Source organism: Panthera tigris, chromosome A3 (assembly GCF_018350195.1).
Source record: "Panthera tigris isolate Pti1 chromosome A3, P.tigris_Pti1_mat1.1, whole genome shotgun sequence".
NCBI classification, from domain to species: Eukaryota; Metazoa; Chordata; class Mammalia; order Carnivora; family Felidae; genus Panthera; species Panthera tigris.
Window position 1 is genome coordinate 31,987,859 of NC_056662.1, and position 13,314 is coordinate 32,001,172.

The following is a 13,314-nucleotide window of genomic DNA, read 5'->3' on the forward strand; positions in this document are numbered from 1 at the left end:
TGAGTCAGGCAGAAAAAGACAAATACTGTATAATCTTACTTATATGTGGAATCTAAAAGAAACAAACTCATAGAATAGATTGATGGTTGTCAGATGTGGGGGATGGAAGGTGGAGGAAATGTGTGAAGGTGGGGACGTTTTAAGCTGCTTTCAGGCAGGATCATAGCCCCTTACTTTGCATTCAGCCAGCAGTTAAATAGCTACTCTTCTTTTTTCCTCAGTGAATATCTCATGACTTATTCAATTTCCATGAATGTGTAATGACTTAATAGATATAATATTAAAATACAAAACCAGAAACCAGTATACAAGTTGGTATAAAGGCTGAAAAGACAGAACCCAAAATGCCAACAGTGTAGGTCTTTGGACAGTGTTAGTAAGACACACCTGGCTTTGAATTCTGGTTTTGCTTACTGGTGGTGTGGCTTTGGGCAAGTTATTTCACCTTCTGAACTTGTTTCCTCCTTTGTGAAATGAGAAGGCAAGCCATTCCTGCCCCACAATGGGTTGACATGAGAACTGTATGAAGGGACATCTATAAGCTGCACATTACTACCTGTTATGGACCATCTACAGCTAAATCAAATCCAAATGTTTTGGACATGCATCCATCAAGTCAGAGGCCCTCTGATGCTCCTTCACCTTTGGGTTTTTCTTTTCTCTCTCATGCTTTTTCTAAAATGTAGATGTGGAAAAAAGAGCTTATGATGTCAGGAAATCTAGGGACCTTCAATGGGAAAGGAGTTAAAGCCAACAGGTAAGTGAGGTTTCTAAGTCAATCTCACGGGGAGGAATGAGCTCAAATCTTGGAACCGTGTGGAAAAGTACGCATTAAACTTGAAAGTTGCATTCCTTTCTCAGGGGGTAGAAAATATTCACCTGTTTAGAGACAGCAGACTGGAGAGGACACAACTAGACGATACTCAAATCCAGATAAAGCTTTTAATTAAAAAAATTCATAAAAAATAGTAAAAAATGCAGATTTCCCCATCTAGTATAGATAAGAAAGTGAAGGAGGCTGAAAGACACATTAATTTAAAATTTCATCATAGGAAGTCAGATGACCTTTTGCACCCAGTGTAAAAAGAGTCCTTACATTGCTCCTGGGAATAGCAGCATTTAGGCTTTGGTGGTCACACTTGGGATGTGGTCGTATAGTCATGGAAGAAGTGTTCCCTGGAAAGTTTGGTGAAGACCAGTCACCTTCTTTGAGTATTTTCATAGAAATGTCAGGCAACCATGGAAAGCCAAGGAAGAGAGTTATACTGAAGGTCCAGCTCTGATTAAGTTATGTAGAGCTGTGCTTCGCAGCAGACAGGTGACATGTGGCCTCAAGCAGCATTATTTTAACCTAGGGCCTGACATAATATTAAAGACCTGACTTAGGTTCTAAAATAATAGAGCCTAAGACTATATAGAAATGACCAACACCAAGTAAAACAGTATGCTCAGCACTAGTTTCTATAGAAGACATTTCAAGCAAAGTTCTTTATGATGTGGACCAGACTTTCCAAGTTCATAAGCCACTTCCTAGATTTAAGCTGGGCCTTGGAAGTTCAGCTGGTGCCTGGGGAGTTTTCATGAACATTGACCTCTAAAGGAGGGGCTGAAAGAGGACTTTCAAGCAACAGCTTCCAGCTCAGGGCCTGGGGTTCCCTAGACAGGGCTGTCTTAATGTGGTTTCTGGAGCAGTGGAGATCTCTCTTCTCAAATGTCTTAGTTGGAAAATAAAGCACAGTGGATCTTAAAAGAATTTCAAAATGGAAATGGACCCTCTGCTTTACCCTGGCAACCCAAGTCCTTTCTGTGACAGGAGAACATTTATAAAAACATAATTAAATGCTATCTGATATTACCCACTACCCCTGATACTGCTTCTTTCCTTCTCAAAACCCATTCCTCCCAAAGCTGACAAACCAAAACAGAAAATGACAATTGAGGGCAGTTATTAATTGGCTCACGCTCATGTCTTGAGGTAGAGATGACAAGAGCAAAAAGAAAAAAAAAAGGTCTATTATCAGCTCCTAATTTACAAAATGTAGATGGAAGCCAGTGAGGAAGCCATCAACCCCTGGACTTGGTGGTCTTGGAGAAGAGGTTTGTCCTTCTCTCCATGACCAGCTGGGACGGAGACCCCATCGTAAGCCTGGATGCAGGGAAGTGGTTTTTATGAACAGAGAGAACTAGACCCGTCTTCCTGAGCCCCAGCTCAGAGTAGAAGCAGTTGAGACATGCAGCTGGGTTGAGGAAGGGATTTCCCTGTTCCTCTATGTCACCCGTGTCATCAGGAAGGACTTAAAGGTGGCCGAGGAATGGAAAAGGAGCTGCAGGTGGCAGCAGTAACCTGAGGAGACCGATGTCCAAGACCAGATGGGTCAGCAGTCACCTCTGCAGAAGTCACTGTGAACTGATGACACTGCAGGCCACTGCTCTGACCCCTTGTCACCAACTAGTACCAGGTACCCCCACCTCTCCCCTCCCCTCCCCCAGACCTTGACCTATAAGGGAAAAAGTGTGAGTGTAGACTCCCTCTGCCATTTTCACAATATGGGAACTAAAAGCAGTTCTGTTAAGGAAAGACAGATTTCTTTTTGTACCTGAGTTAGTGAATAAGGTAGATCCTTGGCTACATGTGCTTTTAACCTTTCTGTCTTTCCACTGACTTAGCAATGGAGCAGAAAGGCACACTGGTGACTTCTAGCCATACACTTGCAGGTTCTGGAAGTCACAGAACTGTAGCTACATACTGGGATATAGTAGTATTAGCCTGTCTTCTACCTACCCATTTTACAGAAAAGGCAATTGAGGCCTCCTCTGTTACTGGTAGGACAGGGCAAAGAAAGGAAAGGGATATGCTAGGCAGTGTGTTTGAAATGAGGCAAGGATCCTCATCTGAGTGACCAGCGGTAAGTATATGGTTGTCTGTCAGTCTGGACTCTACACATTGGGTGAGCCAAGGATCCCATCTGTCCAGGGAGGACCATTCTTGGCTCACTGTCTGTGTAGGCAGATCTGTTTTGGTTCAGTCCTGACCACCAGTCAACTTGTGGAACAGGTCCTCGTCAAGTGTCTCATTCTGGTCCTTGGACCGGGTGGACAGGAAAATGTAGCCACCGATGTATTCATGCACAATCTTGCAATCCGCACTCAGGCAGGTGAACGCAATGGAGACATTCTGGTCAAATTCGATTGCCACCTGGAAGAGGAAGGCACAGGTAAGCTTAAACTCTGACAAGGAAAATGAAGAAAAAAACGCCTTGTGATGGCGTCAGAGCTGAGGACTGCCTAGGTGGCTTACAGATAACTCCCCCTGCTTGGGATTTCTCTCCCTCTCTCTCCCCAGAACCCCACAGACAAAAAGCAAAACAAAACCCCTCAAAACAACTCCAAAAACAATCACCACTTCCATTAGACGCTTACAGCAAACTTGTCTTTGCTCTCTTTGCGCCCTCTTGTGGTGTCAACTTTGGTACACATTTGGCAAAACATTCTAACTCCCAACACACATAGATACTTTCTGTCACTCTTGTTTAGATGTTAAGAACTTCCTAAGCACTCCATCTGTCCAGGGGCAGGGTACTTTGCAGACTTTTTGATGGAGAATAAAAGGCTTCCCTGAATTTTCCTGCACCCAACAGCCCTGCACCCCTTCCCAGGTGAAAGTCACAAACTCTAAATCAGAAGAAACATTCTTCACTGGTTCTCAAACCTTGGTTGCCCAAGTGGACTTTTGAAAATTACTGATGCCAAGCTCCCACTCCCAGAGACTGGGATTTGATTGGTCTAGGATGTGGCCCGGGCAGTGGTGTTTTCAAGTTCCCCAGGTGATCCTAATACTCAACAAGGATTTAGAGCCACTGTCTTAGAGGCCACCTAATCTCAGACTTTTATTCTACAAATGAGTGGCTCCACTGAAAGGAATCCATGGTTCTTTAAAAAAAAGTGTGAGTTTGGGGTGCTTGGGTGGCTCAGTTGGTTGAGCATCTAATTTCAGCTCAGGTCATGATCTCATGGCACTGGGCTCTGTGCTGGCAGCTCAGAGCCTGGAGCCTGCCTCTGATTCTGTGTCTCCCTCTCTCTCTGTCCCTCCTCTGCTTGTGCTCTGTCTCCCAAAAATAAACATTAAAAAAATTTAAAATACAGTGTATGTCTCTTATCATCCCTCTAGGTAGATGGCTTTCTACTGGAAAAATGAGAAAACAAAGGAGAAAAGATTCTTTATCAATATCAGAATATGTTAAATCATCTGGATGCTAAGGTGCCTCTGACTTGATCTACAATTTCCCAGCTTATAGCTTTGGCTTGAACTTAGCTCCTGGGGTGCCATTAATGGGAGGCGGACGGTTTGGGGTCCCCTTAACTCAAGAGGCAAAGCTTTTCTCAGTCATCCCTGCTCACATCACTTGCTTCTCTAGTAGTTTTTACTTTTTGGGACTGGAATGCTCTCCAGGTGGGCAGTTGAGCCTCTGAGTCCTCAACTAGTTGGGCTTCTTGGCAGCCCATTAGATGAGGCCTTTTTGGATTCATTTTGGGTGACAGTTCTCAGGTAGTTTCCACTAAATAATTCAGTCTAAGTCTTACATAATCCTATGCTGAGTTGAAGGAAACTAATCAAATTGCTCAGCAATTTTAGAGTCTGTATGGCAAGTCCATATGGAGACTAAGCCAACCCATGGTGTTAATTCAAAACCATTCAGCCTGTACTTGTTAGGAAACTGCCCAGAATTGCATGTGATTATTTTAGCAGACAATGACCATATGCCTGTGGTTTCTGAGTTCTAAATGTATGAACAGAGTAATGTACAATTCTGATGGAACACACATATATAGGCTCAACGCTGAATGTACTAAAAACTTTCACTGTACCTGCCGGATTTCCCAGTTTACATTCCACTGCTTCATATTTGTGAATCTCCATGTTGTAATTGGAATCCCAGTGGTTGCATCGATTCTAATCAACCTATTATAGGAAACTCCCAGAATATCATCTTTCTTGCTTCCTTTAAATCTAAAAACAATTAATATGAATTAAAAGAAGGAACTGCTTCCTGTAATATGATATTCATATACAACTTCTTAAAGATAATATGAACATTTCTAAATGGCATCCAAAGAATGGACAGTGAAGGATTAGCTTTCTACAGAAGAAGGGTGTTTTTATTGTGATATGAAGAACATATGAAGAATGGAGAGAATTAACAAGGCTGCCCTGTACACATCATTTCATAAAACTGACATCATTGGAAAGCAAAGTAAGAAAGGGTCAAGTCAATTAATTGAAAATTGCCAACTGTGTATGCCAGGCACCGTTCTAGGCACAAGGAATATAGTAGTGATCTCAGTATGAAAATGTCTATCTTCATGGAGCTTGTATTCTAGTGGGGGGACAGGGTCATGAGTAAGTTAAATATATATGGCAGATAAGATCATAAAGGAAAATAAAACACAGAAGGGGGACGGGGAATACTGGCAAATGGGGTGGTTACAGTTTTACAACTGTAGGCTGTAGTGAAAGAGGCCACTTGATTAAAGATGCTGGTGAGGGACTGTGCTATGTGGGTATCTGGGGAAAGAGTATTGTAGGCAGAGGGCATAGCCAGTGCAAGGCTGCAGCATTTTATGTATGTATGTATGTATGTATGTATGTATGTATGTATGTATTTGTGTGTGTGTGTGTGTGTGTGCACGCGCGTGCACTCAAAGACCTGTCACAGGAGGCCGGTGTGGCTGGGCACAGTGAAGGAGGAGCAGAGGTGTGAAATTCTGGAGCTAAGGTCTTGTAGGACCATTGTAAGGATTTGGCTTATACACTGAGTGAGCCAGAAGGCCTTCAGATGGTTCTGGGCAGAGGCTGCCATGGTTTGACTCAGATCTTAAACAGATCACTCAGGCTGCCAACTTGAAAACTTAGGGAACAAGGGGAGAAGCAGGGAGCCCAGGTAGGTCTGTGAAGAGAAGGTATAGAAGATTGTTATGGGCAGCCAGTGTGTTTGGGCCATTTGTGAAAGGACAATATTCTAAAATAAAAAGAGTTCTATGTTCTAGACTGAGAAGAAACTGGGATCCAAGAAAGGCACTTAGAAACACATAGAGAACAAGAGAGGCAAGTGAACATTGTAATCACCTGACAAGGTAGTAGGTGAGGCCAAATTCAGGTAGAGATTGCCATGCCTGGATGAACCGCAGCTTGGCTTCGACCAGGGGCATCTGAGCCACATTCTGGTGGGCTTCTAGAATCCGGGCTGCCAGCTAAGCAGAAGTGGTAGACATCAAACTGTCCTTAGCATACAGTGACTATTCTATAATCGTCCCTTTAGCTCAGATCCCCAGTGAGAAAAATAAATGCAAGGCCCAACTGTAGCTCTACAAAGAGAATTCATTTATTCATTCATTCACCCATTCATTCATTCTTGCTTCCTCTCTCTCCTTCTGAAACAAAACATGTAAATCACCGGGGAGAAGAAGGAACAAGATCAACCAACACATAAACTTGTAAGGTTCATGGAGATGGAGAGTTCTGGGTCCCTCTTTCTAGGGTCTATATAGTGTCCATGGACAATGGTTCCACTTACATCAGTCTATTTGCGTAACTTTTTAACCCCCTCTGATGGGAGCACAATGTAAAGTTTTAATTTGTGGGGACTAAATAATTTTAATTAAATCTGGGAATATTACCATGTTTAGGTAGCAGAAGTCAGTGCTAACAAAATGAACAATAATCTCTTAACATGGTCTAATACGGAGTCCAAAGTCAAATATCCCCATGAGCTGATTTTTTCATGATGATGGCCTCAATCATTTTAATTCCTCATTTTACTTCAGAAAATACAGAATTTACTGCAAACAATCACTCAAACAAGATTAGCAGTACCTGCTTAGACTTGTGTTTTTTCGCACACCGAGGCGACACAAAACATTCCGGGTTTATGTCCATGGTTTCGATATTGGAAGCCACCTGAGATGCTGAGTTCCGATTTTTCATCCTCAAAAATGAAAGGATGTTGAGAACCTCTGGCTGGTAGGAACTGTCTGCCATGGTTTTGCCCTTTGATGCCAAGATGCAGGCAGCCATCCATTGGGCATACTGATTCTCCTGCAGCAAACATCAGAGGGCTGAGACACAAATTCAAGTACAGAGCCACCCTGCTGGGAACAGAGCAGGAGGTGGGCTCTTATCTCGACAATATACAAAACTGTCACCTACCAAGCAAGGAAAGATGTGAAGTGGCACATGTTCTGAGTGGCTGTCAATCACCTAATTTAACACCCAACAAAAGTTTTTGAGTCCCATGTTGAGTTTCTCTATGCTAAAGGGCTAGAGAATAGGAATGTCAGCTGTGATAAATTCCATGCAGGGAACTTTGCATTTAAAGATAAACCAAGGACACAGGAGCTCCATGGAGCACAGACGGATGAAAACCCAAGCTACCCGACAGACTTCCTTGATGTATATTTCCATTTTCATATCATGTCTGATCTCTATGACAGAAGGACATGAGGAAAAAAATCATTAACTGATTTCCCATATAATGTCTACCCTGGCCTATTCTTAGTAAAGATTTGAATCCCATAGTAGGAATCAGGTCCACTGATGGGCTCTGAACCAGTCAGTGGCGGCCTCTATTGTTCTTTAATGTGTGTGCTCATTTTTCACCTCAGGGAACCAAGTGGAGTGGTCTCAGAAGCTGAGGGGATGCAGATGAACGGTAGAATTCTACAGAGCAACAGTGAGTATGGTATGCTGAATTACTGACCTCAATCTTCATCCTCCTGGTATCCACACCTTTTGCCATGTAATTTTACGATCTGTCTCATTGGAGCCAGGGTGTAATTTCCCACCTCTTGACTTTGAGCCTCACCATGGACTTACTTTAGCTGATGGAACGTAGGCGGAAATAACAGTGTACTCACTCAAAGCTCAAGTTTTAGGAGGTCTGCCACGTTTGTAGTTCCTCTCTTGCACTTCCGCCATCACTATGAGCAGAGCCTCCCCAGGCAGCTGGGTACCCAGAATACAGTGTGCTTACCTCCAGTAAGGAGCCAAGCCTAGCCAGACCTGTGGCTGGAAGCAGATCTGTTCAGCTGACACAAGGCTGGATCATCCAAGCCCATAGATGTTTCAGAGACCAAGGTTTACTGGTATGTGTCATTTGATTTTGTGGTTGTTTGTTACAAAGTAATAGCTGACTGATGAGTGTTCTGATTTGAGAAAGCATCTCAGCTGGTTTGTCCTTAGGTTTAATAAAGGTGAAGGGAGTTAGCATTTTTGTGGTTTTACTCACATGATCACATCTGAGATACACTTCATTCATACCATCAGCAACAGGGATTAGTAACTTGATTCCAAATTTTCTCCCTGCTACATTTACATCTGGCACAACTTCACAGCCTGAATGATAAAAGGAAGGGACAAAACTGAGTTCTGAGAAATCTGTTATATCAATATCAGATGTGCATCTAAAAGAAACACTTTGAATGTAAGCCCTTCAGATTTGGTTCTCTTTTGAAAAACTGAGGAGCAAGCAGACAACATTAATTAAAGGATAACTAAGTAAGACTCATGAATAACTAACATGGATAACAAAAACTATTTTCTCTTATCATTTAAAATTTTTTTTTAACGTTTATTTATTTTTGAGACAGAGAGAGACAGAGCATGAACGGGGGAGGGTCAGAGAGAGGGAGACACAGAATCTGAAACAGGCTCCAGGCTCTGAGCTGTCAGCACAGAGCCCGACGCGGGGCTCGAACTCACAGACTGCGAGATCATGACCTGGGCCGAAGTCAGCCGCTTAACCGACTGAGCCACCCAGGCGCCCCTCTTATCATTTTAAACATGTCATCAACTGAATTCGTTTTCCAGGTTGATTTGGCTATTCTGCCTCATAGTAGCACTGAGTTATGAATATAAACTTTTAAAATAAATCAGGGCAGAGGGAGTTTTCTCACTGTCACCATATGATAAGGAAATTGAGTGCATTGGTTAAGTATTTTCAGTTAATGGAGTTACCAGTACACTCACAGCCACTTTCAGAAATTGGTACAGAAACTGAAGCGACACTGAATTAAACAGAACCATCCTGGAATTTAGAAAGTTTTCGGGATCCTACAAGGCCTCATGTACTACACTGATGACAGCAATTACCACCACTTCATAGGCTTGGCCACACTGGGGAAGAAAGGACAGCAGAATGCTGCAGACAGGCTGCTGTGTGGAAACCAGTGAGATAGAGCGGTTCCTCTGGAAGTCAACCCTGCTTCACTGGGTAGGAACCTTGGCTTTCATATGCATGCTAGCTGGGTCATGACAAGCCGATACCCTCATGTAGGACTCTCTTACCTCTCAGATTTAGTTTTTCTACTGGTTCTCCTTGTTCAAGCTCCTTATTTTTAAAGTAGGCTATAGATGTGTCTTTAAAGATGAACCAATATTGTTTGAAAGCCTTCAGTATTAGCTTCTTGGGCCTGCAAATTAAAGTACAATTAGCCTTTTAACAACCACCTAGAAACACAGTGACACGTTGCAAATTTTAAGTGGATCGAGATGCTCTAGAAACCCGTTCATATGACATACTCTTTATTTCTGAAAGTACTTTTCAAATTGCTAACTCATTTCTAAAAAGTAAAAATGGGGCTTTTAATAGGATATATAGAAAATTCAGAATCTCAGGAGTTAGACCATTCTGGCTCTGCTGATGCCTAATGTGTGACCCTGGGAAAGACACTTCATCTGCCTGGGCCATGTGCACTGCCTCTGTGTGACTGCCCTGTGAGCCTCCAACTCACAGGGCTTCTGTGAGGATAGAAAGAGGTAATCTCTGAAAGTGCTTATCACAGGACCTGGCATGACTGAAGTGCTCAATAAACTATTACTGTTATTTGAGAAATATCCATGAATCTGGGGACACCTGTAATTTCAGTATACTTCTTGTATCTGAAAAAGCTGTTCATATGGACAACACAGTTTTCAAGTTACAGGACTAAAAATCAGATCTAAAAGTAAGCAACATTTTCCGTGGTTTCCTCTTGATCCTTAAGAGAAACCCCCCAGAGAATTTCCACCGAGTCATGGAAATCACAAAAACCCTACAGCTAATCTGTATAGATTCTGCTGTTATTAAAAAATGTTTTGGGGGAAGATCTCCAAAAGTGATATCTGTGGGGGCCGGAACATTTTGTACTCTGGGCTGGACAAGGTTGGTGGTGCCAATAGCAGGTCTCAATTGGGTCACTGAAAATAGAAAACATGAGAGAGAGCTGGGAAGTGGGAAAGGGGGTACAGCTAGTCAGAGAAAAGATAACATGGGCTGTCCATGGTTCTGTGGAGCAGTCCCGGCTGTGGGGGTGAATCTCATGCTAGAGCAGTGGATTTCTGCATTCAAGAATGAGAGGAAGAGAGGAAGCCTTGTGTTAACCCTACTCATACATCATTTGGGGCAAGACTTTTAACATGTCAACCATCGTCTTTCCTTAGCTAAAAATGTGTTACACTTCACACAAAGATAAGAGAGAAAATGTTCATTAAAAAGCCAGTGTATAGCACAGAAAGTATAAAATAAAATGGAAAAACATTATATGCAGGTAACATTTCCAAGATTTAGAAAGCCATTGCATCAAAATAATATTATGTTGAAAGCTGTAGTTACGATAATTCTAAGGAACACATTTGAAGGTTATTTGTCTAAGAATCAGAATCTCCAAAATTAATAGTATTTTCAAAATAGAATCAGAAGACAAGCCTTTACACAAAAGATAGTAAGGTCTCAGTTACGTCCTAGGCATTTAAATATTTCTATTCATAATTAAGAATGAAACTCTGCTGCTCCATTTTAACTGGACTTTAAGAGTATCAAAAGGTTCCCACTGCTATCGTCTTCCAGGTTGGTTCATCTTCCAGGGCACTTCCATTAATTCCCAAAGCTAATGATTATTGCTCCTATTCCATGTTCCAGAGGCTGGAGCAGGACAGTGTAGGGGAAGAAGTGGAGAAGGTGGCTGCATGGGGCATGATAAACACAAGAATTGAGGCAGTCTTCTGAATCTTCATGGAGCCCATAGGGTCAAGAGGGAAATGCACATATCAATGAATAAAATATGCTACGTCGTGGAACAAGGATGTGCAGCGTGGTGAGTTACAGAGGACACAGTGTTTAAATATAGAATAAAGGATGGGTAAGAATTTGATTGGAGAAGAGGGAAGAGAAATTTCAGAAGGTAGGAACAGCACATGCAAAGTGTAGAGGTGAGTCAGAGCTGGGCACCTTGTAAGCAAGAGCTGGGTCAATATTACCCATATATATTATGTAAATATAATACCCTTCGCTTAACATATTTACAATTGTTAATTTGTAGTATTTGTAACATACGTTATAAAACCTATACAAATATATTAATTAAAAATGAATATGAAGAACTCTGTTTGTTTTAAAAAGGGAGGTTGTTACTCACTTACATAAATCCCAGTTGAGGAAGTACATTATTGGCCATGCTTACTCTAAATCACAATGTTCATTGTATAGTGCCATCTACCTAGTTTTGAAGGTTTTTGTTGAAACAAAGCTACGGAGTTCCATATTCCCTCATGTCAATCACTCACTTATGCAGATTAATCAGAACATGTTGCATTTTTATATTTTTAATAAGTGGGTTTAAAACACACTATAACTTCGGTCCACCTCGGTGGCTCAGTTGGTTGAGCATCTGACTCTTGATTTCGGCTTAGGTCATGGTCTCACAGTTTGTGGGATGGAGCCCTGCATTGGGCTCTGTACTGACAGTGTGGAGCCAGCTTGGGACTCTCTCTCTCTCTCTCTCTCTCTCTCTCTCTCTCAATCTCTGTCCCTACCCTGCTTGTGTGTGCTCTCTTTCTTAAACTTAAAAAAAAAAAACAAAACTTCATTTGGATGGTGTTTAATGCAGACAAATTCTGTTTCCAAGTTTTAAAGGTGTGCAGATAATATTATTTTTTAAACTTGGAAAGTCTAATTGGCTTTATTAAGTGATTCATAAATTGGGCATCATCCCATCTAGCAAGTAGAGGAGAGCTCTAAGGTATGGTACAAAATGGAGGATTGTTATAGGAAGGAAGTTGGGGTAAGAAAGTTATTAGCAAAAGAAAGGGCTGTTCTAGGCAAGGTCACCTTCCTGGTGCGGAAGGGCAGGAGGTCTTGTTAGGTGAATTAACCTCATCTTTTGGGAGATGGAAGGCCCATGTGACAGATGACTTCAGCGGTGCTGATTGGAAAATTTTCTACTTACCAGTTAAGACTAATTTCTGGGGAAGGTTGAAACTGCAATTAGGTATAAAGCCCCAGTTTGGTGAGGTGGTCTAAGCGATGCCATTTTGGGCCTGTGGTTTTCTTTTTAACAATTCCCCCCTTTTGATCAGACTGTCAGCTTAACTGAGAGATGTGATCAAAATTTAAGGCAAGATAATACTGTTTTAATAGGCAGTATCATTACTGGCAACACTATGACCATGGAAATATTTGCAAATAATGCTCTCTTTATAGCACTAATCTCTTTCAGATACTGATTACGTTCTTACTCATTTCACAATCACCTTTTCCTTAAAGGAGAGGTTTCTTATTTTGAAAGCATCTGGAGGCTTATTAATGATGGCCAGTTGTCATCACAGGTCATAAATTTGGAACACTAGCTTTTAAAAAAACAAGAGTGTATCGGGGCACCTGGGTGGCTAAGTTGCTTAAGCATCCAACTTCAGCTGAGGTCATGATCTCGCGGTTCATGAGTTTGAGCCCCGTGTATGGCTCTGTGCTAATAGCTTGGAGCCTGGAGCCTGCTTTGGATTCTGTGTCTCCCTCTCTCTCTGCCCCTCCCCTGCTAGCACTCTCTTTCTCTCAAAAAAATAAATTAAAAAAAAAAAAAAAGAGTGCATAACTCCACTTAGAGATATTTTTCTATGTGATAACCAGTGTTTCTTCATGGCACCAAAGGTTTCATAGTCACTCTCTCTTTATGAAGTATTATAAAGATTCCTCTGTGTTTTTGGGGTCTTGTATTCCTCTCACTGATAATCTCCGATAGCACATTGTGTAAATCTGCCTGGGATGTTCTTTGCTATAGTAACTTGCCTACTTCCCTACAGTAACTTGTCTGTGAATGATGTAATGAATGAATTTTATGTGTGGCTTCTGTCTCTGTATCCTCTAGTGGAGCCATTTAATTGTTTCCAAAGTAGTCTCTCCAACACTGGTCACACCTTACAGTCTGGACATGAATCATTGTTTTTTATTAAATATGTAACTTACTAATAGAATTGTATCTTGTCTGGTTTATATTTAGGGGTTTGCA

General features: G+C 41.8%; 1 protein-coding gene across 2 annotated transcripts in view; it reads right to left on the reverse strand.

Annotated features, from left to right (window-relative positions):
- Positions 1-941: 941 nt before the first annotated feature.
- Positions 942-13,314, reverse strand: part of FERMT1 (FERM domain containing kindlin 1) — a 31,356-nt gene continuing 18,983 nt past the window's right edge. For both annotated transcript variants that reach the window (XM_042980899.1, XM_007073250.3), the window contains 6 exons: positions 9,341-9,465; positions 8,283-8,389; positions 6,872-7,093; positions 6,125-6,249; positions 4,867-5,008; positions 942-3,196 (listed from right to left, as the gene is read on the reverse strand). In XM_042980899.1, the coding sequence (XP_042836833.1) occupies positions 3,023-3,196; positions 4,867-5,008; positions 6,125-6,249; positions 6,872-7,093; positions 8,283-8,389; positions 9,341-9,465 (895 nt within the window). In that variant the 3' untranslated portion in view covers positions 942-3,022. The remainder of the gene's footprint in view (positions 3,197-4,866; positions 5,009-6,124; positions 6,250-6,871; positions 7,094-8,282; positions 8,390-9,340; positions 9,466-13,314) is intronic.